This window comes from Cuculus canorus, chromosome 2 (genome assembly GCF_017976375.1).
Source record: "Cuculus canorus isolate bCucCan1 chromosome 2, bCucCan1.pri, whole genome shotgun sequence".
Lineage (NCBI taxonomy): Eukaryota > Metazoa > Chordata > Aves > Cuculiformes > Cuculidae > Cuculus > Cuculus canorus.
The window spans coordinates 127,103,160-127,130,238 of NC_071402.1; the positions used below are offsets into that span (position 1 = coordinate 127,103,160).

Genomic DNA, 27,079 nt, shown 5'->3' on the forward strand with positions numbered 1-27,079 from the left:
AATAACCATGTGCAACTTCAGAAGACTTCTATAAAGTATCTTTAATGACTTTGTTCATGCCATTTTAAAAACAGTCATTTTCAAGAAGAAAATCAATACGTTTGTTGTATTGACTCTGCTTTCCCATTCCTATTCCCTAATCGTTTGGCATCCACAGTATGTACAGTCTGATGCCTAGGAAGATATATTGACAATTAATCCCAAGTTTCCAACTTGCTAATTATAGTGCACAATTATTGTGGACTTCCCCCACCAACCCCCTACCTCAGCATAATAGAAAAAGAAAGTCTTTCTGTGTAAGCTTTCCCAAATGCCAAAGATGTCATTAGCAAAGGGTTTCTCTAATCTAAATATATGGCCTGTCATAACTTTAAAAATTGATATGCAGTCATGCAAATGACGGAAGAAAGTCACTGGAAGAGGACAGCTATCACCATCTAAAGAGCTGTATAACCTATCCACATTCACCATGGGAATCGTTATTATACTGCTGTCCTTCGTCTTTCCTGAGGAAGATCTTCATTGCATCCTAGTACGAATTTTTGCAGGTAGGTATAAATAAGAAAAAATTCTGTTTCCTTTTCTCGTGACCCAAGCTGCATTTGCTCACCTTCATTAAATGAGGACTCTGCAACTGAGCTCGATAAACTGTCATTTAACCGGAGATCTTATCTTCATCAAATGGTTCAAGTTCTTCTAAATTATGGGATTGGTTCTATTTTTGACAAGGCCACACAGAGTGTCCTTTTAAAGGAAGATGCCATATGATCTTCGCTAGCTAAGTGGATTCTCAAATCAATCCCCATCTCTTAAAACAGACAAGAAAATGGGCATGACAAAATCCATGTTATACAATATGCCGTATATACAAATTGCAAGATTGCATCTCAGTTTTTCTTATTACTCAGTTTAACAAGACTCCGTAATCTTAAGCAAAGCACCAATAGCCATCTTTCCCCAAGTCTTTGAAGAATGTCTCAGCATCTCCTACAGGTCTTCAGGTTTCTAAAGTTTCTTCATTTGCCCCACAAGTGTCTACAACACAGATTAAACAACTTGTCACCGGGAAAGCACGGACTTTGGAGTTGGCTATCCACTTGTCTGTTTCAGTATTATATTCAAGAATGTGCCCTAATCGACCAACACCCTGAAAACCAGCCAGGACATAGACTATAGATCCCACAGCAGCACACTTCACTGTTACACCTTTCCATGGCATTGGAGAGACCATCTTCCATTCATTCATCTTGATATCGTAATATTCTACATTATCAAGGCCACCTACGAAGCAATGAAATGGAGAACTTTTATTACAATGTATCATATGGACAGAATTACAGCATACAAATGCTTTATTAAACTTAGTCTTTGTTTTCAAGGTTTAGATTAAAGAAATCAATCCTAGCGTAAAAAAGAACTTGAAAAAATGCTACAGGATTCTAAACTAGCTGTTTACCCTTTTATGAATACAGAAACGAAGAAAAAAAAAAGGAGACTGAAAGCAAGATGTGTTTCAAATACTCTCTTTCTAGAGATACTAACGTATTACTCCATGAACAAAAGAACTAAGAATGCCAAATTTCTTGTGGATTTGTGGCAATAACTGAAACTCAGGAATCCAACTAAAACTTCCCTACACTGAGAGCATTTTATTCTAGAGGCGTCACCAGAACTGTTACCTATATTGCTCATTTACTGATTGAGGATGTCTCTCCTGATTATGGTATTAAAATCATTGAAGTTTAAAAGCCTAAGTTTCTTTGGGAAAAGGCCGAGGGAAAAGTTATTAGAGAAAAGTAGATTTTTGTGACTAGGAATTGCTTTTTTAGGAAACAGGCTAATAATCACTCCTTACGATATCTATGAACATCCTATTATTCTTTTTTAACAATAGTAATGAGTCAGTTTTCACTTCCAGTTTTCACTTCCCTGAATTATTATATACAGGTTTCTTAATCTCTCGTACCTAATGTTAAGAGGTATGAATATTTCACCCCAGACATAACTCTTCCCCATTGTATTACAATAAGAACAATTAAATCAGTCAAGCTACAGAATATGAACCACAAAATAATCCTTTAACTTATTGTTTCAATAGTACACACTTTAAAATGAGCATCTGGCAAATACAATAACATTTTGCAAAGTGGCAGGTCTGGCTATAACTGGTTGATAAAGTGTTTGCGCAAAAAATGCACCTACTGATATCTTTGCATTAGGACTCAATCATGCTGATTTTAGTAGATAAATACAACACATGCTCTAAAATAACATTAATCTGAAATCAAATAATCTAAATATCATAAATAGCAATGAATAAATCTCACTGCTGAGAATTTACCATTTTGAAAAGCATTTCAGAAGCCCTGTGTAATTAAAATTTGATTCTCCTGTAATAATAAAACTATTATTCTTCTAGTTTTAAAGAGAAGGAGATGAATGACCTGACTGTGGCAGTAAGTCATACTACAAAACTAGACCAGTCAAAAGAGTTGTCATTCTCTCACCACTTTAAAACAGTTGACTAGCCTCAATGTTTTAGACTGAAGGTCCCAAAATAGTGGCTGTAACTTTACCTGTCTCTCTTAAAAGAATGCTAAAAGCTCTCAAAAGACATAATGAAGAACTAAAAAATCCTTTGCTGTTCTCAGATGATTGGTTTAGCTGTATTAAGTACTGCAGTGCTGGACTATGGGCACATATTTGAATTGGACAGTACTGTCATTAGTAAGAGTTTATAAAATAAGATACAAGGAAGTAGTGAGGTGCAGGAAGGGAGGTAACAAGGCTGTGACCACAAGACGACATATTTTATGGTACTGCTCAATGTTTTTCAGCTGAACACAGTAGAATAAAGTCTTTGCAAAAGAAAAAACGTGCCCCATGAAACCGTATGTGACCCACTAGAGAATTAACAGACTTAAAAGTACCTAAGCCATTTTGTCCACCCACAGCAAATATTTTGTCCTTTACAAACACCAGCCCATGATTCTTCCTGGCTTCAAGCATTGGACACAACTCAGTCCACCTGGGGAAAAATAAAACGCAACAAAACAGGAAAATTAACTATTTAGTTACTAGAAAATAAGTATAAAATACATAAACAAAATCTAGCATTAAGATAATAAAATAAAGAAAGCTGCTTAGAAAAATTGTCTTTTAAGTAAAATGAATAAACTGATTTACTACTGTTTAACTTGGGAAGATTCTTTACCATAGTTGTTCCTATTCATCTAGAATTCAGTTATTTACAGAGCAATCAAAGCCACCAATGACCAAAAATAATCAGAACTGATACAATACATACGTTTCGGTGGCTGGATCATAAACTTCACAGGAATTTAGGACTCTTCCAGAAACATTGTTTCCCAGGCTTCCTCCACATACATAAATGAGACCGTTGGCTTCTACCATTCCATGGCTGCATCGCTGAGTCAGCATGCTGGGCTTCGTGTGCCAGCTTTCTGTTCTTGTGTCGTAGCATTCAAATAAATACAGTGCAGAATTTCCTTAAAAAACAGAAACCCACCAAAGTGGCATTAATTTTTATGGTTGGCTTTCAAGAGAAGAGTCTAACAGTAATTATCAAACTGATGCTTTATTCCTTAGTTGAAAGGGAAAGCCGCCTTCCCACCTCCAAAACCAGAACTAACCAACTTGAAACTTGGCACTATTCAGGAAGTACGTACTAGTAACTCTTTTGACTCTTCTGTTCCACAATATGCAAGTAAGTTTATAAAATTGCTGTTTGTTTGAAAAAAAAAAGGATTTTTTTTTCTTAGAGGATGGAATACACACTGAACAGAGATGTATATAAATTACTGATCATATCATCATCTCACGCTGCTCTCACTACTTGGAAATATATTGAACTTCCAGATGTAATGACAAAACCAGCTTTATAAACTTACTACAGATTCACAAGTTTTCTCTAAGCAATGTGACTTTTTCCAATTCCCATAAGACTTGTTGCCTTTGGAATTAGATAGCTTAGTTACGTCACTCTTGAATTATTAGCAACCACAAGACAGCTACTCCTCACCATTTTACTTTCTTCCTGGGGGCTGGCATATACTTATTTTCTGGAAGTGCAAGGTTGGTCTACTCCTCCCTCAAGGGCCAATAAAACCATTACTGAAATCAAAGGCAATTTTCCTAATGAAAATAGATGGGAGCCTAAAGACTTGTGCTCAAATCAGCAGCTTGACTAGCTGAACGATAGCCAAAGCAGAGAAGGCTGGATACAACTTTCTCAGAAAAGAACCAGGATTCTTCTCTGCTTTGTTTCAACAGATGTATTCACATACAACAGTTAAACTTGCCTTCTCTTGTGCATCTTTATACTTGGTTTTCTACTTCTAAAAATAAAGTGTGTCACCCTAGCAGCACTCACTAACAGCTGGAGATTTGAATCCTCAAAACAGTGCTATATCTGCAGGCCCAAAATACAGGAGCAGATTTCTATAAGCTCTGTGTTTTACTCCTACCATGTAAATCTCAATATGAAGAACTTTATGGGGTGGGACATATTTCATTCATCTAAATATGCATCTGTATTGCTTTGAAGCTGTGGAAATTCTCATCCATAGGAAATACTGCAGAACTGTTTTTAAGGTCTTTTTTAAAAAAGGAAAATCTTCCATTTTCAGTATGCTGACAGTATGTTAAATACTTTTCCTGTGCCTAAATATAGTGGAAGAATTTAGTATGTTCAAACTCTGCTAGCTATCGCAAATACAACAGTACTCCCATCAATTAAAAAAGATAAAACAAGCCCCGTTTTCTGTAATGGACTAACACAGTAATTTTTTTTACCAAACTCTTCAATCAATGCAAAAATCATGCGATTTTTAGATTTGTCTACAGCTAAACACTGCAGCATTTTCTCCAACTACTGGTTTCACCTAATTGCTTGCTCAAAATTAGAAAATACTAGACAGACTTTTCCAAACAAGCAGTGTTCACCTGATTCTACAGAAAAAAGGTACAGGCAAAATAAACTCCATTAATAATTTTTAGCTTTTACTATTCTGTCTTGAATAATATTTACAGAAAGCAGAGTGAAACTGCGCAGTAATGCGAGGGTAGGTTTCAAAGAAAACTCCTAAATTAAAATTTCCATTGCAGTTGTATTAACAATGAAAGAAATTAAACTATACAAAGTTTGCACCATATGCCCTCGTGGACTGATGTGGGAAACTATAAAGATTGATGAGATTTTGTAGCATTCCAAGTTTCTCAATGCAGCTTTCATTATGCCTACTTCAAGTGATGGGAAAGGTGCTATTTCACATTTACCACACTGGGTGGCAGCTAGAAACTGTCTGATCTGCCACTACATAAGCCTTCTTGAAATACTTTAGAAGTTGGATGACACTGCCTAAATGTTACAACATTCCATTAAATGACTTGTCATAATCAGTGCTGAATATCCATTTTTCTTCCCCTCTGCTCACCTTTCTCTGCAGCAAAGCAGAATTCTACAGTATCTATTAACTATTTTCTCCCCTGGCTCTAGGGTTTGGGGTTTTTTTTTTCCAGTTTGTTTTCTTTTTCTTTCTCTCCCCCCCCCCCCCCCCTTATTCTTTCCCCCCAGACAACACCTTTTAAAGCTTTATGTTTTTATGGATATAGCATTCCAACTTTTGGGTTGTTGATGATATATCAGATTTAGACAAATAAAGTTTAAAATGTTGGTATAACACCATAGCAGAAGCCACCCACTAGGTTTTTTTGGGGAGAAAAAAAAACAATGTTTGGGTTTTTTTTTACTATGATGAATAACAACACCTGAAGAAAGTCCTATTTTTCCATTTACTGAAGCAAAGTAACAGAATAACAAACTAACAGAAGATAACTTCTACCATTTGACAGAAATCTGGAGAAATTCCTTTATAGGGCCAGGTGTGATTTCACCAAAAAGCAGTAGCTTCAAAAGCTTTTTTACTCATTTTCTCCCCTTAAAAAAACCCCAAACTAATCGGGCCCAACCTATGCTATATACAAGGAGTCCTAATGTCAAAATGGCAGTTATTCTGGCCATGCATTGCATAACCATGCTTTATTTATAAAGTGGATTTATAGCAGTAAGCTAAGAACAGAGTGAGAGTCCCCAAATATATTTGCTTGTCCCCAGTTAACTTTTAAGAGATGCAGTGTACTTCACTTGTTTACATTAGCTACAGCATAAAAATTTCTATCAGTGAAACCTTTCAAGAAAAATAACAGAAATAGGTTGTTGAATTGCGGAGAGGATAAAATCCTAAATATGTGGAAATAAACTCAGTAGGCTAACATGGCAACGTGCAGTTTCTTTTCAACAGTCATGCAAAAAAACCAGAAAAACTTCCATGTATCTATCTTTGTGCTTTTTTTTTTTTTGGTTTGTTTTAAAGATTTTTAGTGTCTTACCCACTTCTGAACCACCAGATGTATAAATTTTGCCCTCAGCAGCACAGGCTGCAAGGCTATCTCGAGGTGTTGGAGGTCCTAGCTTGGAATACCAGCTATCCTTCACCACATTGTAGCAGTCCATTCGCTTTATAGGGAAGAGCTGGGAACCACCCAAAATATAAACTACGTTGTCCCAGAAGACACAAGCTGCATCCCTGCGCTTTTCAAAGGGACATCGGATGTCTGTCCAGCTGTAATCCTGCATTACAAAGAACAAGTAATGTCTAATAAATTATAACACTTACCTGCACAGCCAGTGCTTTTCAAACAGAGCTTTTCATAGAGATTTAGATACGGTCAGTTTTAAAGTTCCTTTTGAAAACAAACATGAACACTGTTTATTGAAGAATACTCCTCAGGCGTACTCTTGAAAAATTCTCTTAGACACAGACATAGTTAGCTGAAATGAACCATGACATTAAGAATTTCTATTTCCCTATTCCCTGTGTGCACCCAGCACAGCTTCCCTGAAAAACACTTGGATTTTTTCCCCAACAGAACTGACCTCTTGTTGCTATCGTCTCAGAAACAATGCATGTGATCCGTAAAGCAGGACTGCAGTTTCTTTTATAGGGATAGAAAAAGACATCTTACATATAGCAACAGATTCTTTCTAAAAAAAATAAAATACAGAATGTACCAAACAAAGGCGATGGAAAAAAAAAATAATATCCAAATTGACAAGCAACTCAGTTAAAAAGCTCTGATACATACTTTATTACCATGACAACTAGAAGCTTATTTACAGAATTTACAGAACACAAATGATCTATAACTATCCACAGCTGACAGCATGAGAAAGAGTAATGATCCATCACAAATACTGGCAGTCATGTTGCCTAGAAACTGATTTTGCGTGGACTGACAATACCAGCGAGTATCAGATAACCGGCAGTAATGCTTCCCAAAGCCTTAAGAACACCAAACTCAGCAACCAATGGCAGACCAGGAGAGTATACAGTACAAGAAAGGCTTCTTGAGTAACAGCATCTCACGTATTTCATGAGCATAGTTTGTATCCTATACCGAACAGGAAAGTATGGGACCTTAACTGTTATCTGTGCCACCTCAGGATGGTCTAGCTCAACCTGCTGAATGACCTTCATTGTAATGGTTCACACAAGACGTTACATCATTACATTTTCTTAGCAAGGACATACTTCAAACACCTTGGTCAATGAGGAAGAACAGCAACTCCTACATGGGGGTTCAAAGAAAGAAAGGCAGAGCATGTTATAGTCCAAAACATCTTACAATCTTTTCTTGTAGCATCCCCCATATCAAGAAGAGCTGGCAGGTGCATGTGGCCCTTTATGGCGAGAAACAGGTCCTCGGGCATCCTAGAAAGGAAAGCCATACTACAGCATGGCAAAATAAATAGCTGCATAAATCTTAAGAAAATGTCTTAGTGCATTGTGCAAGATCAACATATTTTCTAGCTCAAACTTCTGATACTCTTACAAAAAGTCCTGTTGTTTCACTTTAGTGTTACAAAGGGCTGTGATCTGACCCACTTTCATGGCTTCAGTTCATAGCTACCATTTCATCCACATCTTTATCAAACAAAAAGCCATAACCTGAGCATATTCAGCAGTATCCTCCTCTTTCAGCAGGAGGCAATTTAGGTCATTCTCTTGTAATGCTCCTCAGTGCTAGTCTGCACAAAATTTACTTCAATTTATGTGCTTTACACATTTAAGAATTATTCAGAAGAGTTGCTTTATGCCACAGCTGAGATCCACACAGCCCTGGGCAGTGGCAGGCCTCATCTTTGGGGGGCTGCGTAGGGAAAGACAAAGATAGGTATATGGTGACACTTTCCCTGCTGATCTTCATTTTCAACAAACTGTGATGCAGAATACTAGAGGCAGAAGCTGTAGCTTTGATTTTAATGCTCTTTTAAAGGCTTTTCCCTCTTTCATGAATTTAATCACTTATTAAAACTAATCTGAACTCCTAGCAGCCACACAACCCTCTGACAGGAATGGCACATTTAATTATGGGTGATGTGAAAAAGTAACTGCTTTTGTTTAAGATTTTTCTCTCATTTTCAGTTGATACCTCCACTTCCAAGTTTGTCAGGGAAAACAGCAGACATGCCTAATAAGGACAATCTCCCCACTAACAGCTTATTGACCGTCTCCCCATAAAAGTTATGCTGGTTCCATTAATCATCAAGAAGTACTGATGCCCGGCATCTGTTGCTTTTTTAGTTGCCATTGCTGGATTTCACTCTATTAAAAAGTTAAAACTTCCAGGCATTACGTGTCACTAGAGACAGCAATGTCTAAAGAATAAGCACATCACTCTCTCAAAATGCCATAAAGTCATGCACAAATTTTTATCAAGAACTCATAAAACTAAGTATTTTACTCCCTCCCCCCGAGCTGCTAGTGGGGGAGAAGCTTTTAAAAAAATATTCTGTGGAAAATTCAACAAGAAAATGCTTCTCATCACCATTACTAGGACATCTAGGATTTCTAGTAGTATTGTGAAAACAAATATCTCTACTCAATAGCACCAGATTGTTCCACAAGTTTTACGCTTATCTGCATCTGTCTTGTTGCATCACTGTGCTCTTGATGAAGTACATGCACCAATAAAAATCAGTTACAGTGCAACATAGACAACAAATATAGACTTAAAGTAACACCAAGGGTCTCAACAAATAACACAGTATCCAATCCATTCTTATTTAAAGAACCCGTTTTGACAACAAGGAAATAAAGATCAACATTAGAGACTGATTTTGCATGCAAAATAATCAAAAATTAAATTTTTTTGCACTAGTTTTATAGTCTTAGAATGATTTAAATTTATATCACAACTGAGAAAATATTTTCAGGAGAAACATAACCATCGTTTTCAACTGTTTCTTTAGCCAACGTAAAAGAGTTCAATTAAATTACTGAATTTAATTAAAATCAGAAGTGAAGGTCTAGGTCACAATTCAATCAGTTCAACAGATAATCAAAACTTCAATTCTTTCCCAAGGTCTGAACCTTGGAGGAGTATATACACAACCTTAATTCTCTGCTCTGACACTCCAATTATCTTTTCATAAGGCTAATTAAAGTGAAGTAAACATGATAGTATTTGCAGCATTGGAGCCTTGCACCCCACGCTTATTTTGCATATACATGATGCTAATCCAACAGGGCTTCTGGATCCTTATTTTGTCACATTTAAGAAGCTACTGTCACAGTTAAAGATTAAACTCAGATACTCCAGCAAAACATCCAGAAAAGGACCTTTAAGCAGCTTAGAGTTGGAAAGGAAGGAAGCAAAAGCCATTCAACAAGACATGACAAGCTAGCTAAGAATACCTAAGAAAGCATATAAGCACTAGGACAACATTCAAGGAAGACATGCTTGTTAGAATCAGGATCTCCCATTACCCACTTTTTTTCCTTCTTCCCTACCCTCCTCCCTCCATTAATCCACATGCAAGGTTATAAAGCTTGATCAAGAGGCAGTTCTGCAAGGTTTTGGCCAAACTCAGTTCTTTTTTGTTGTTACACCTGGACGAAGTCTATGAAAAACAATAAGCTATTTTATCCAATGCTTCACGTAGGCTTACATTGATACGACTTCAAACAATCCACAAAACGGATTTCTTTGTAATATTATAGTTTAGGGCTGACTGAAAATCACCTAACCACATATGTAACTCTTCTTTTAGTTGTAACTTTGCCTGTCACTCCCACTCACCAGGCATCAAGGTAATTATTTTTCCAACACTCTTAAGTTTTCAGAAAATACATGGTGACAATTGGTGGGGTATATTAGTTTATGAAGAGTGATGAAGGAACAATCCCCATCTTTTCAAGTTCTGACCACCACTCACATTAGGTGCTTAGAGAATTTAACCTGTCAGGTAGGTAAAGAGAACATATGTGCTATGCTGATAATGCCACTGCCAATTAATGACTGGGACAATAAGTCTTAAAGCTACTTTCCATCCTGCGTAAAATCAGCTTTGTTCCTCGGTAACTGGAGATTAAATGAAAGAAACTTTTGGGGCCAAAGTAATAAAGTAACTGTCAGAAAACAATGAAACCCTACTGAAGGCTTCCCCAACTCAGACCTTGGAAAGGTGTCTCAAACTAAGTCAAAGCTGGTAGGTTTTCCCCAGGCTTGGTGCTCAAAGAAAGTAGCTTCAATTTTATCTTGTATAAGGGAATGTGAATGATGAGTTCAAGACACATCCCAACAGCTCATTCCGTCTGAATTAGATTTGACAGGGCTCACATTGACTATAAAGTTCCCACAGGTAACACACAAAACTTAAAAATTACCACAAACATTTAATATGCCAAGTTAGAACAAAGGGAAGTTCTGCAACAAATCACTCACTACGTGTGTGTGATCTCAAAATCTAGAGTCCACTCTTTCTATGTATTACTGCATGTACTTGCCTGGTAAAACTAGAGTATAGATAAACCTTGGGCATGCGGCTGATGCTTCTAGACCATCTAGTCTGCATAGCTGAAATATACACCATTCCTGTAGCTTAATTTTATTCAGGAAACATAGAAACACATTTCAGGCAAAACCTGCTTGCTTGCTCTGAATTGGCCATCTCTAAATTTTTGTTGTAGAAACTCAGTCTTTTCTACTTATAGAGTACTCGGCTCCCAGTTCTTCTCCTTATGTATTTTGACTAACTAAAAAAATTGTGAACCATTGGGATTTAGAAGTGGTTACATATTTGTAATAAATGCACTGAAAAAACATCTTACACTTTAAAACTGTGTTCTACGCTAACATACAAGCCCATAATGTAACTTGTGCTAATAAAAACCTGCTTTGAGTTATTCTCTGAACATATACGTGCATGCACATGTACACAGACTACCACGTATTCCCAAGCGATTGCTTGATGTTTCAGTGACCTTTTGTTTAGTTCCACCTGTGGGGAATTGATTGCTACGTGCGTCCAACTCAGATGGATTTATGAGAACTTCATATCTAATATTGCCAATAAACAAACACGTAACAATTCTACTGAAAATGAAATATACATCGAGGTACACAGATTTGAAAATAACTAATTACCGATACTCTTCCAACTGTATATCCAAGAGGCAGGGAACACATCCTTGCTAATACCATTTTGTAGATCATTGTCTTAGTTAACGTCATCAGCAAATAAAACATGTAAGATTACAGACAGTGAATTTTAATGCATTCTGAGGTGATGATTACCTTTGGGTTAAAATATCTGCAGGACTGGGGCTGTGAGCCTCCAAACAAAGCAATGCGATAATCGTGTTTTTTTCTTCTTGGTCGCGTACCTTCCACTAACTCTTCTCTGTCTTCCGGGGAAAGTAGATGGTATCGCATGCCACCTGGAAGGAAGATAATTGCTGCAGATCCAGTGTAGCTCATATATGGAAAGGCATGTTTCAGTGGCAGGGAATGGGGTGGGAGGAGAGGGAAAAGTGGGAAACCAAGTTTCTACATTATACCTATAAAGCTTTGATTTAAAAGGGGAGAAAGCAGAGCAGCACATGAGGATGGGAGCATACATCCAGATTTACACTCTATTTCAAAATGCTGCTCCACATGAAAGCAGGACGTGGATACGGATTCACATTATATACCAATTTACTGATGTGCTCATTTAGCCAATATCAGCAAGCAACTACATTTGTTGCATTGAAACAGGCAAAAGGAAGGAAATCCAAGGAAAAGGAATGGCAGAACTGGGAGCCTAAAGAGGACAATACTAACAAAAGGGACTTGAATGCCATGAGGAATCAACCACGACCACCTCCTCAACCCCTGATTTCTGATTAATGAAATTCACTTTTGTTCTCAGCTTGACAACGAAAAATATTAATTACAATTGGTATAAGAAAATAAGCATCCTCTTAAGAAACATTCCAAAGAATGCAAAAATATTAGTGACGTTACAAGCCACTAAGCCCAGACAAACAAAAATCCTTCTTAAACAATGCACCCAACTCCATGTCACACAAAATACAACAGACGCTGAGAGTCAGCAAATACTTACCAACATATGGGTTAATTTGACTCTTGGTCATTGACTGAAGGAAAACAGTTGCATACCATTTTTTAGATCTATACTAAAATGAAGCCAACTAGTTAACCACTACTGAAATTAAAAAATCTTTGAGAATATTTATCAACATCTGAGCTTTTCTTTCTCACATATAATTTTGCGAATGCTGTCAAAAAAACAAAAGGGAAGCTTGTTCACCACCTCGTCTGCACCTTGAGAATGCAACTGTCCTTAGGCTCAATGGACAGGATATATTTGAGATGAAAATATCGCAACATATGCTTAACATTCTCATTTCCCTAGGGAAGCTTTATAATACTCAAAATTGTGACAAAAAGTATTTTTTATTAATTCAGATGTAAACATGAAAAATATTGAAGTTACCAGCCTGTCCCACAGGCAAACTAACACTTCCAATTACCCTAACAACTCATTGACAAATCTCTATTCCATTACTCGTCATGGAGTTCATGCCATTTGCTAGGAGAAAAGAAATGAAAGTCACACTCTGTTACATAACCTAGGCTTTATTTACTTGATAATCTGCCAATCCAACTTCAACTAAACAACAGCATCCTAGAGGGAACAAAGTCAAATGAATTTGATGTGAAAGTGCTGTCAGAGGATTTTAAAGCAAACCATTTTCAAAAATTCCACAGTATTTTTTTTTAATTATACAGAATATTAAAAGATATTGTCTAGGGGTCAACTTACTGATAACCATTTTAAGGCATTCTGGGTTATCCTGAATAAGTGGTTCAGCCTGAACTGTTTTACTTAAGAAGTTCTTTGATATAAGCGGAAATCGGACTTTAGCAAGAATATCAACCATGAACGGCTGGCGATTTGACTCATCATACTTCAGCCATCTGACTGCTGCATCATAAACCTTAAAACAAGAAAGAAAGGAAAGGATAAAGTACATCACCACACAGTAAGACAAATAACACAACTATAATGCTCCAAATTGATTCTTCTGCTTGTTGGAGGTTAAATTATACTAACATTTTAGTATGTGGGGATCCACTGCCATCTTCCAAAACTACCCAACAAAACAACCAACCAAACCCCAAGAGAGACCATGCTCAGACATTACGCAAAACAAATGCTCAACCACAGAATAAAACCTATCTGCATAATGAAAAAACCCCAAACACTACTTCTGCTATTTAGCATTTTTCTCCTCCAAATAGGAAGCATGAATCCACAATCCACATTTATGTGGGTAACCCCCATACCCAGTTAACTCTAATCTGCTCCCAGTTCCTTGCCATAACACAGCTAATACTTCACCAGAAATGTTTAAATAGCTTCTACTTGACATAGAAATTGTTTTGTCAACTCAGGAAACTGTTACCAAATCATAGTGTTTGGGATCCAAACATCTTGCTATTGTAGTGAAAGGGGACCATTTAAATTAAATGTTTTAGCTGCAGACTATCGTAAATTTACCAGAGAGCCTCCTCCATATCTCCTCTCTACAGGAAAGGCAAATGGGTTTTCTTAGAGAACAAGGAGGACAGAACAGAGAAGTTAAGCAAGGAATCTGCTCTGTTTATTATTGTCCTCTCAGTCAAGAAGGAATGAAAGAAAAATCTAATATTACCTACACACTAAGACACTTCCATGCTGCTCAGACACAGCAAGTTTATCTACTGTACTGCCATTCCAGAGTCAGTACTAACTTCATTACAAGTGATAGCCAGTCAATACCTACTCATGCAGCTGAAACTGATCAGTGGTGAAGGACTGACATATAACTTGAAAAGACATTTAATGGAAGAATTATTCAGAAGGACTGCTGAACCACCTCAGCTGTAATCCTGCCAGTAATCAGGGAGCAAAGCAGAGTAAAGAAATAAAAAAAATATTTAAGGCTCAAGTCCATCAGCTAAGGAAATTCAACAAGACTGTCCCAGTCCTTCATAAACAGAAACATTACTCACATAAGGCCACTAAATAAAGCTACCTTCCTCTTTTTGCTACATGTCAATATGCTTCACACCAATACACAAGTCAACTTTCCAGCAGTTCTCCTGAGAAATATGATTCCTACAGAATCCCTGGCAAACTTCTGCAGTTTCATACTGCAATACTGCCACTTTCCTAAAGGAAGCTTAATGATCTCATGCTGCCTACACAAAATTGCTACCACTGCTGCCAAGTTAAAGCACGCCATCCTGCCTTACCAACAAAATTTCAAGAAAGTAAATTTCCCAAGTGTCATTTTGGCTGCAAGCCAAACACCACTTCCGGCTTCAAGAATATTATGCTGTGACCTGAATGTTTCCCAGTATGTGGCAAGAACGTTGAACTGCAACATAACTCATACCTGAACATGATACTTCATCTTATTCCTCATTCTTAGCAATTCTCGTTTTCATTGAAGCTTTCTATGGCGATGGATACATTGAAGAAACACATTAATTCTGTGAAAGCTAAACTTCAGTTTCAGGAAAACATCCATTTCTATCTAAACGGATACACATACCATCTTAGCTATGAGATCCCTCTGTGGCACTTCAATGATATGAGTCAACTCATTGTGACACACCCAAACAAACTTACATTACCTAGTTCAAGCACCAGAACAGCATATATAGAAAAGCAAGAGCTCAGTTTGTTTCCAACTTATTTTACTGAGCTGCTACAACCAGTTCCCAGCAGCACCACCCTGCAATCACCTCTTTGGGCTGCAGTGCAGATACCTATAACTCTTCCCATTCTCCTGCAGTAGGAAGAACAACCTGGCAAACAAGCATATGTCATAAGCTATGCTATAAGCTGATTCAAGCTTTCCAAATAGGACAGGTGTGAAAGTAATTTCTACCACAGATCATGACTTTTCATTGAGTGAAATGACAAACTCCTTTCAGCCACTTAAACTCTGTGTCCACACTAAATAAGGGCCTTCCATCAATTCATCACTGTCAAATGCATCTAGCTTTCAATGTTTTGTTCATTTTGCTTCCAAGCCCCTCAGTTACCCACGCTTAACTTGTGCAGGCATACATTTACATCACAAGCAGCTCCTCTCCAAAACGGGCTGAGACCATACTTGGGTAGAGACATGCAGCCATTAAGGCACAGTTTGCTTACCACTTTGGAGTAGTTCACTTTCACTGATAGCACACGAACTCAAATCCAGAAGGAACTGTTGTAATACATTAAACTCACATACTATGGAAACAGAAGCCCTGTAGCTACCACAATAAAGGAAACTTTTGCTTCCTCGTTTTATGACTTCTTTCTTCCTAGTTTGCCAAAACAAGATGTAATAACCACACCTGAAATGTGGATATTCATTAGTGCTTGCTTTTGACCAAGCTAGGCTGCATCTTTTATTCTACAACTTAGCAAGCACTATGTGCATCATATACTGTAGGAACATCAGAAGTGAGATACTTTAGACCAATCCTTGATTAAAAAGAAAGTGAAGTTCAATGCTCTCAGCTGGTATGAAACAGGGATCTCACCTGGTCTTCTGCCCTCACTGTCAATGTATCTTGGTTCAAGAGATGTGTTACACGCTTAACATCAAGCTGAAGAAACTCATCTGTCTTGTAAACTTCAGTGAAATGCTGATGAATAAAGTCATCTGCAGTGGCTTTTAGTTCTGGACAGTCTAGGCATTCTGCTAACACACTTATACCTATGGAGGAAAAATTAAGAAAGGAACCCTTCCAAACTTGAACTGCAATTACCTTTAATGTTTTAAAAAAGAACAAAATTACTATCACTTCAGTGATACTTGGAACCCCAGTTTAATATTTATTACCATGCTTTTCCTTTAGAACACATACTATCATAACTTACCTGCAACTCCAGGCAAGCTAAGCACAAGCTGCTGAACTCTATTCCTGCTAAACTAACTGGAGAATCAGACCTGCAGCACTTGCCGTATTAACTATCTCACCAGCACAGTTCCTCACTGTTTCTTTCCCCATTACGAAGCAGGTAACAGTACCTTAACCATGTCTGAGCCATATCAAAATGACAAAGTCTACCCAGAGCAGCTTGACAAGCTGGATCCAGGTTTTATCATCTCCTCTGATCTGCTCATGCAGTAGCAGTCACCAACCAAGCCATTTCCTTCAAGAGTCACAGTGTGTTGAGACTTTCCCATACAGGCAGCACAATCAGCAGCAAACCAACACAAAAAGAAAAGTCAACTTGATGCTGCTGCAAGGGCAAAAGGCTGGCATAAAGGTACAAACAGCACCTGCTACTGACAAGCATCGTTTCCAACCTTCCTACCAGAAACCAGGCAAGCACAGAGCTTTTCAGCAACAACTTTTGCTCATCATGCTAGTCTTCCTCCTCCTTCTGCAGAGATGGCAAGTAGGATATAATAACTCACCAGCCCTTGGGCTGCAACTAGCCTGAACTGCTCCAAGTGGTAAAATGCAAACTAGAAAGATAAAATTCAAGTCTATGACCTCTTGACAAAATTTCAAGAGATTCAAAATAAGCCATGGTTTCTTTCAAATACATTTCTTTTAAGGTGAACTATGAGCTTGCCTACGAGTCTACACAGAACACATTACAACTTGTAAATAAGGCCTTGAGGAAATCTTTATCCATCTTTTTTCTGCCATAAATCAGCAAATTATACAAGCGTTACAGACCATAATTAACTTTCTAGTTAAGAAAAACGAGAGGAGGGAATATGCCTCAAAGCAAGCATAAGTGGTACACTCCTTAGAAGGTAATGTCTTTCTTTCAGCAGTTGTTTAAGAGCTATAGCTGGACATTTCTATGGATATTATCAACATCTATAATGCGACTGAGATGTTACGTGGAGAATTACATGGCAAATGTAATACTAAGGAACCCTAAAAACTAGCTTATATTTAATCTCTGCTTAAATAAAGAGTGCCAAATATTAAGCATGAAAAAGCATTTAGTCCTACCTGTTTACCTTTTCTCTAACAGCATGTTCACGTTAGGGCTATAGAACAGACTAAACAAACCTGCCCAAATACGACATTCATGGCTGTCAGTCAAAATGAAGAGCAATTAGAAAACAAAAGTAACCTAAACTTATCCTGTTCATACTTTCAGAAGACATGCTAGTTTTGTAGAAATCACAACTCTGGCAAATTCTGTCTCCAAGTACAGTAACAACAACTGAAAGCTCCTCCTTCCTAAAGAGCCGAGTTTCTCTAACAAGTAAGAAGCTGCAGGATGCTGCCAAGCTGGGATGAGACCTAGCACAGTCAGCGGATGCTGATACTGGCAAAGAAAACTGCTAGATCGTTTTGTCTATGGCAAGGGACAACAGTTTGGATTCAGAGTAAAATTATTTTGACATGCTTGGATTTAGCCATATATTAGCGTCTTTTAGACAATACTGTCTGTTTTTCAGGAACAGCAAAGTTAAAGAATAACACAGTAAATTCCAGATTGCATTTCTCTTACCAAGGCAATTGGAAGCATCAACTTGTTCTTTTAAAAAGTCCACACACATTTTTTTCACAGGTTCTATTTGATATTGGTTTGCTGCATCTAGTAAAGACTGGACATTATTGCTGTTAACAGAGATTCTGCAAAACAAAAGGTGTCAAATTAGCATCACTGGAATCACCTACTCTGTTGTAGATAAAAAAGCAACTACACTAATTCACATAAATGGCAAAATTACTTCCTTGGTGTTCACTCCAGAATCTTCCACACAGTCTGATGACACAGCCTTTCTCCATGATCTTTTCAAATTGCTTTAATTTGATCTGTTTTACTGAGGAAGGGGAAAGAGTAAACAGTCCTGGATTCTAAAGAACAAGCCTTTAATACAGGCCCTCTGCAGTATGATACTATTGATTTGGCTTGTGCAATGAACCACTTGCACAGAATAGGAAATGAACAGAAGCTGCTTTCCTGACAGTCTCCTGCTCCAGAAGAGGCATCAGCAAAATCTCTCCACGCTCACTGCCAAGACTGCTCTGGCTGATTTGCCTAGAGTGGCACAGGCAGAACAACCAGTCTGGCAATGCTTCAAGTGAAGGTACAGAACCCACAGAGAAGTGCTGTGGAGACTGGGGTGCTGACAATGACTGTCTCACCACTGGTGGAGCATAAAATATTCGTCTCAAAGCAAGCTAAAAGCCTTCCTAAGAAGAGTGAATCCCATTAGTACAAAGATGAAAGGCCTACCATCCATAGTTCATAAAAGCTGATTAACAAGTACTGTTACAATCCTAGTCATCTGCACAAGCTCTGTTCAAAAAAACTAAAACACACACATGTATGGATAACTTGAGACAGGAAGGATATACTGTTCACAGAACAGTCATCTATCTTGCCTGTCCTGAGATAAAGGTGTAACTCCTGGAAATGGTTCTGTGTCATAGTTACCATGGTCATGAAGAGAAGCCCTGCTGGTATCAATAAGGGCCTGGATTTCAGAACAATAAGGAATATCATTTGACTTCACCACTGAAGTCAAAAGCTTTAAGTGCTTTCAATTGCTTTCTGGAGACAACTACTACTCTGAAGGGCTTCCCACTGATAAAATAAAAAGGAAACGGGAAGAAGGATAGAAGGCCTCATTACATCAGACCTTAAACAAAGTAAAGAATTGCAATGGTAACAAAACTGATGAATCATAAAAGCGTTATTTTAATATTGTATCATTTACAATTCTTCCTAGAAAGAGTGTCAGTTTTAAGTAACAAAACTACCTTGCAGTGTAAGCAAACTCCACGAGCTGTTCAATAATGTCAGGTTCTGCATCTTTTAGCTCCACTTCAAAGGACTTAGATTCAAGCATATTTGCTGCAAATAGATTAAAAGATGAACTACATCAATAAGCCACTCTAGTGACCATATGTTTTGCAAAGAGGAAAAAATAAAGTGAAGAAACAAAATGGGAACCTGCTAAAAAGCTGCACACAGTTGATTGCTGTTTTCCCAAGATTACTAATCCAAGTCCGGAAAGAAAGGAGACAGTGGGACAAACAAGATAACACAAGCATGTGTAAGCACCAGTTATGTAAATGATGATAAACTGTATTAAGTAGAAAAGGCTGTAGATGCTGTTGACTGGACTGCAGACCGCCAAGTTAGCATTACAAAAAAACAGGAAGCACACACTGCACTGTCAAAAGTGATTTCCACATTCAAGCTGGTAACAAGAGAGAGACCTCCAAGCTCCCCACATCCAGACACTGCACTGAGTTTGCCCACAGCTGGTTACAAGCTGACCACTGGAGGGCATGCTTATTGTACTTCTACTTGACTTTCACGTGTGTTTTATAGCACGGTAATTCTACAATCCATCATTAAGGCATAAAAAAGTAAGATAGACACTACATAACTGGATTTGTAAAAATAACAAATGCAAGAATACTTACACTTCTGAAAGCCCATTTTATATGTGGACATGCCTAATGATGGGAAGCAATGGGGCAGACAAATTCTGTCATGAAAGCAAAACCTCTCAATGTTAAAGTTAAGGGAGGGAGACCCAGCTCCATTAATACAGTGTATGGGCCCCAAATAATAAGACAGCTTACATATGAAGTAACACTTAACTTGATCAAAAGGGGAAGTAAAGGGAAATTGAGGGAAAGGGTGAACAGATATGAATGGAAGAAGGACACGAAATGAGGAAACCTTCACTTATACTTACATCCCTGAAATTAGTAACTTTATACATATAACTTTATATACTTATATCCCTGAAATTAGTAACTTTCATAAAATAAGCAGCTTGCCAGCACCAAATCTAACAGGATACCATCATAAAAGTTTATCACAAATGGATTTTGAAAAGACTTACTAGTAAACATCAAGTTAAAAAAATGACTGGCCGAAGCAAGCACAACACGGTGAGCTGGGATCTTTCTTTCTTGAACCATAAGAATGACATCACATAGAGTTTTCTAAATCAGGAGAAAAAACAGACAAACAAAAAGCACAGAGATCAGCATTTTCCAAAATCTTTCAACAACATGTTTTTAAAAACAGCTTATGGAAATTCATGACTTTTCTTAATCCTCAGAACTCAAAAATTATGTAATAAAAAGATTTTTCGGAAAGTCAAAGTTAAGTTCAGTTTATAGATGAACTTGTACTCGAAGGATGGTCACAAGCAACATAGGAAATCTGAATAAAATTTTTCCTGTGGCACTTACATCAGCTTCCAGTAACACAGGCTCTGCAGAACCTGGCATGGGCTGCATTTATATTACATCATTTTCATAGAATAGTTTGGGTTGGAAGGGACCTTAAAGATCATCCAGTTCCAACCCCCCTGCCATGGGCAGGGACACCTCCCACCAGACCAGGCTGCCCAAGGCCCCATCCAACCTGACCTTGAACATCTCCAGGGATGGGGCATCCACAACTTCCCTGGGCAACCTATGCCAGTGCCTCACCACTCTCATAGTAAATAATTTCCTCCTTATCCCTAGCCTAAATCTGCCCCTCTCCAGTTTATATCCATTGCCCCTAGTCCTATCACTACAAGCCTTTGTAAACAGTCCCTCCACAGCTTTCTTGTAGGCCCCTTTCAGGTACTGGGAGGTCGCTATAAGGTCTCCTTGCAGCCTTCTCTTCTCCAGGCTGAACAGCCCCAACTCTCTCAGCCTGTCCTTGTACGGGAAGCATTCCAGCCCTCTGATCAACTTTGTAGTCCTCCTCTGGACCCATTCTAACAGCTCCATATCCTTATGTTGAGGATTCCAGAACTGGACACAATACTCCCGGTGGGGTCTCACAAGAAAGGAATAGAAGGCCAGAATCACCTCCCTCGACCTGCTGGCCATGCTTCTTTTGATGCAGCCCAGGATACGGTTGGCCGCCTGGGCCGTGAACGCACACTGCCAGCTCATGTCGAGCTTCTCATGGACCAGCTCCCCCAAGTCCTTCTCTTCAGGGCAGCTTTCAATCACATCATCCCCCATCCTGTACTGAAAATGGCGATTGCCTCGACCCAAGTGTAGGACCTTGCACTTGGCCTCGTTGAGCTTCATGAGGTTTGCACAGGCCCACTTCTCCAGCTTGTCCAGGTCCCTCTGGATTACATCCTGTACTTCCAGCGTGGCAACTGCATCACTCAACTTGCTGTCATCTGCAAACTTGCTGAGGGTGCACTCGATCTCACTGTCTATATCATCCCTCCGTGTCTCTACTCACCTGCTGATTTTCAAACAGAACTCATAGGAACTTCATATCTGGACTGTCATCATATTACCAAACTGGAGTGAAAGCAATGAGCAAGTTCAAAGCATTCAATTGAACATTTTAAATAAATATATCCCCAAAATACAGTTTCTAGGGAAGGCTTTCATACCTTACAAGCAACTAAATTCCTTCAGAACAAGAAAAATAGTTATTTCTCATTTGTGTGTTACTTGTATGTAAGCAGGTATCTTCTCCCCTAGACATGTGAACTGTCATGCACTAGAAGGAGAAACCAAAGTGACAGCACTTATAAAAGTTGTCAGGAGACATGAAAGTAAGAGAATGGGATAAAACCACATAATTTGGATCGATTCTCAAATGGTATCCTTTCTAAGAACATACTGACTAAAATAAATGCACACCATGCTACAGTTAATTATATAATCCTCTTTATTAAGAGAGAAAAACTGAGCAGCACTGCTTCCTAAAAAACAGGAATTAATTTTCGATTACTACCTTTAGTTTATGGCACTACTTCAGAAACACCTCCCTACACCCATTACTAATGCCAAAAAAGAGCATTTCTGCTGTGGGAAGTATATACTTGCTTGGAACAACATGAGAATGTTTTCCACGTAGAGACAATATTATCCAGGGCACAACTTCACAAGGCTGGTAATCCATAAATGCAGCCCCTTAAAATAAACCCATTTTTTAGTTTTGTGAAGAACACTCAGAATCACACATTGGACAAAATATAAATAACACATTTAAAAAATGTTTTAATTAGAGGCTAGAAGGGGGTTTGTGTGACGTACAGCTTCCTTTGTATGACTGTTGCTTCAAACCATTTAGGATTGAAACAACATAAAAAGAGACAACAAGAGAAAAGTTTCACGGATTCCTTACAAGTTGAAATTCCTAGCATGCTTGGTTCATAGCAACACAAGATACCATAAAATCCTGTGGGCAAGCTTTGCCAAGACTTGCAACAGTTGCTTGAACTCCACTCTGCATTTCTAAGATACGTTTAGTGCATCTGATCAGCACTTGAAGCACCTCTGACATTCTAAGGCCTCTCAGGGTGTGGGAAGAAATATCTGTCAGCCAAAATAGAACACCATTTTCATTTCTTCCCCCCCAGGACGTTTCTGGGTGTGACTGTTCCACTTCAACTAATGCTCTTCTGAGGATTTCTGTACTTCTTTCCGGAAGGACCTGCCAGTGTCACTGAGTTGCCTCAATGAGGCAACAGATGACTGGTGTTTCATCAACCAAAGGACACACCTGAGCATGAGCTTGCATTAGAGCACTTCATCTTCCAGCTAACAGGTTCAGCAACACCTTGCAACTCTGTCCTGGCTTCATTCCTAATTACTTCACTCTTGGGTGACCTCCACTCAGCTGCAAAGCTGCAACAAAGGATTTATGGACAGGCTGTCAAATAGCTCTGTAAAACCTACAAAGTCATGGGCCATCTCACATTGGAGATGATCAAGAAGCCCCCCGTGCACTAAACACACTTGCCCTCAACATTTTACCAGTACGAGGTACACGTATGTCCATAGACCAAACTCCCATATTCACAGAGGCTGCCCATAGATCCCAGCTCATGCAAAAACCAGCCTCTTTAAAGCTAGCTGTACTTTCCAATTGGCCCATTTTCCAACAGCATTAAACTAATGCATTTAAATAGCTAGTGTTCCACATTCATGTAGCTATTTCCATCACAGGAAATTTTAAACTCCTATCACATTTAGGTTTTAGAACCAGAGCATGGCCCTAGACTTATCAAAATACAAGAAGAAAGAGCTGCCTATAAATCTTCCTTAACTTCAGCACAACTCATCAGCTGAACTAACACCTCTTTCTCCGGCTCCTGACAACTTCCTAATTTTATCCTATATAATCACACCTCCCCCACTCCCTCCAGTAATAGTTAACCTCCTCTTACAAAGAACTAAAAGAAGCATGAGTGCCATCAACTATGCAAGAATTTCTGGAGCAGTTAGCACTGCTTGGTATATGCAAAGGCACCATCTGAAGTCACATTAGAAGTTTCCAGGAAACTCTGATAGAAGGCAAAACTCAGAGCTGCACCTCTCCACGTATAAGGCATTTTAAAATTCGAATCGGAAGTACACAAAGATTACACAGCACTTAATCCTGATCCTATATCTCCCTATTTAGAGCAACATGAAACAAGATAAGAACTGGCACTTATATTATATTGAAAGATGAGGTACTCATACAGAACAACAATGTGATGCCACATAACTGGAGTAGCGACACAGTAAAGCACTGTGATTTTCCGGTGCTAGAGTCTGTACACACTCCTAAGAGAGGGCAGTATTTCCTCTATCTGCTTACAAAGTATAACAGCATCTGGCATCCCCTTGTAAACAATGACAGAGGTGTGACCTACACAGTGATGAACCAAGTTATGAACTCTGCTACACCTTGGAATACGTTTATCCAATCAGAACAAAGCCTATGTTGAAAAAGTAGATCATGAGCTCTAAGTCTTAACACTTTTACCTGAAGTTGTTGAAACCAATTCTTTTTTTTTCCACATAGGAGCTTAGTTTCACGGAATGGCTTATGCAGGCAACACAACTGACGGTGTGTTAACAAGAGAAGAACAGAACTGAAGTGCTCGAGCAAAGCTGAATCTACACTCTGAGAACAGTTGCTAGGCCAGAACCCAGATTGCTGATGAACTAAAAGCTGGACTGAGCCTTTGGCAAGATTAGCACTGGGAGACAAGCAGCTAAACTCTAGAAGATGCAACATATGACAGCGATAAGTGCATAGCCCCTAGGTGCTACTAAACAGCTGTCTTCAGAGTCAGCTTTAATCGTGACTCCACATCATTGTTTTTAAATAAACCACACTACCAGAATCAAGCCAGCTCCTCTGTGAGGGAGGATTTCTTCATATGCAAGGAGATACAAACAGCATCCTTCCACTCTTGTACCAGAGGTCTGAGCTTTTTAAGGACAAAACCAATAACAATAGTAATAAAAAAATCAACATTTCTTTTAATTTGGACAGTTCAATTGAAATCCACTTGTATAATTACAGCTTGCTCTATTGGTAAACAGAAGAGCCACCTTTAATAATCATTATGCTACTGACGTAGGGATCTGATTTGCTAAAAAGATCAGAATTTGTGGAGATGAGGTCACCAGCCCCCTACACTGCCACTGGCTTCTTAACCAGACGGCCAGATGCATTTGGAATGAAGCACAAGGCAAAACACTACCTGTGAAATCAAACCCTGGCTCCGGCCACTCTGGTGTTCCTGCTGCAGCTTCACTACCCTGACACTGCTCACAGGGGTACACTGCCAGGGAAGAATTCCCAGTTAAAATTCAGCACCAACATCTTTTCAAATCTGTTAGAAGCCTGAGGGGGGTGAAAAGGGCTACGCGAATGACTGGATAATGGCTTTAAATAATGGCTTTCAATTGGAGGGGGCAAGATTTAGATTAGAGATCAGGAAGAAACTCTTCACAATGAGGGTACTGAGGCACTGGAACAGGTTGCCCAGGGAAGTTGTGGATGAAAGCCTTCAAGACCAGGTTGGATGGCGCCTTGGGCAATCTGGTCTGGTGGGAGGTGTCCCTGCCCATGGCGCGGGAGTGGAACTGGATGATCTTTAAGGTCCCTTCCAACCCAAACCATTCTATGATTCTATTACACACTCAGCAAATGATTGCAGCTTGACTTCCGTCCCAGCTACAGCAAAGAACAACCACAGGCAGGGTGGTGGTAGATAAGGGAGCGGATCCACTGTGTTCCTTACCCTCAGCACCCACGCAGCCAGTACAGGTCAGGTCCGAACTCATCACTGTCTGCCGGCATACGGTGGGGACTTGGCTGCCTCACACAGTGGGAGAGGCTTGCATCGTGCTGAGGCCACCCTCCCAGCACCCGCTGCTGCCAGACTCAGGTGCGGGCAGCCCCGCAGCCCCACTCGCTAATGTGGGGATAAGTCCATTTTCTCCTTGAAGTTTATAGCTCCCATGAGCATCAATGCCATGACTTGTACCAACCTTCCTTTTGCCATAACACAATAAAAATTCCTACATCTAGCTACATGGCAAAAAAAGCACTGATTCGGGATAAATGAAGAATAGCCTTGAGGTTGTTTTTTTGGGGAAAAAAAAAAACAGACTAGGATGGGTTGAGATGAAAAGAATCAGAAACATTACAATTTGGAAAGCATTTTGCCTGTCTCCTACATGATATATATACCTGAGACCCACGCACAATCTGCTTAAAAATGTCAAACCTGCTGACAATCCTTGGTTTAATACTATCTCCAAAGAAGCATCTATTTTCATCTTTAATGTCACATTTCCACTAATCCAGTAGTGTCTGATTTGACTGCTTGTCATTGATCCTTTTGCTCTCTGCTATGACACGCTGGCTTGTATCTCTCTAATCTACTGACCATTAATCACAAATTCAATAGAACTGGTTTGCAAAGCAGTTTCTGCTAGATATATAATTAAGGCCACATCTGCGCAATCTTTCTAGGACTTAGGAGCAATAGGTATAAACTGGAGGGGGCAGACTTAGACTGGACATAAGGAAGAATTTCTTCACTATGAGAGTGGTGAGGTTACAGTTTGCCCAGAGAAGCTGTGGATGCCCCATCCCTGGAGGTGTTCAAGGCCAGGTTGGATGGGGCCTTGGGCAGCCTGGGCTGGTGGGAAGCTCCCCTGCCCATGGAGAGAGATTGGAAATAGCTGATCTGTACGGTCCCTTCCAACCCAAACTATTCTATGACTCCACGTCCCGTAGCCCCGACGCCCGCACACGGGACACACAGCACACCCCCCCCACCCCTCACACAGACACTCACAGACACTCACAGACAGATTCACACCACCCCCTCCCCCCCCAAGGAGCGGCCACCGCACCTGCTTGCGCATGGCGTTCATCACCCCCATGAAGCTCGCCAGCAGCTTCGCCTCTTCGCGGGCGGCGAGCTTCTTCTCCGTCTTCTTCTTGCTGCTCTTCTCCGACACGGCGGCTGCCATGCTCCCCGCTCTCTCGGTCGCGGCCCCAAGCAGGCAGGGCCGGGCCCGCCCCGCCGCGCCCTCGCTCGCACCGGTGGGGGGGAGAAGGGGCGGGGCGCGGTGACGTCATCGGTCCGCGCAGGGTAAACAAAGATGGGGGCGGGGCGGGACGCGTGCGCGCTGGCCGGAGGGCAGTGTTACTGCTGGGGTGGGCTGGGTTGGAAGGGGTTTTAAAGCCCATCCAGTTCCAACCCAATGCAATGGGAGGGGGCACTTCTCACCAGACCAGGCGGCTCAAAAGACCCCATTCAAGCTGGCCTTATAATCACAAGGTTGTAAAAGGAGATCTGAGGAGATCTTAGAGCGACCTCCCAGTGCCTGAAGGGGCTACAAGAAAGCTGAGGAGGGGTTGTTTACAAAGGCTTGTAGGGATAGAACGGGG

At 39.6% G+C, this 27,079-nt stretch overlaps 1 protein-coding gene across 1 annotated transcript; it reads right to left on the minus strand.

Annotated features, from left to right (window-relative positions):
- Positions 1 to 26: 26 nt before the first annotated feature.
- Positions 27 to 26,743, minus strand: KLHL7 (kelch like family member 7). Its single transcript, XM_054057776.1, has 11 exons — positions 26,539 to 26,743; positions 20,262 to 20,364; positions 19,162 to 19,255; positions 17,903 to 18,027; positions 15,958 to 16,133; positions 13,196 to 13,370; positions 11,662 to 11,804; positions 6,412 to 6,652; positions 3,308 to 3,509; positions 2,931 to 3,028; positions 27 to 1,281 (listed from the first exon to the last, which is right to left on the minus strand). The coding sequence occupies exons 1-11, from the start codon at positions 26,656 to 26,658 to the stop codon at positions 998 to 1,000; spliced, it is 1,761 nt and encodes a 586-aa protein (XP_053913751.1). The 5' UTR covers positions 26,659 to 26,743; the 3' UTR covers positions 27 to 997.
- Between the last annotated feature and the right edge of the window lie 336 nt (positions 26,744 to 27,079).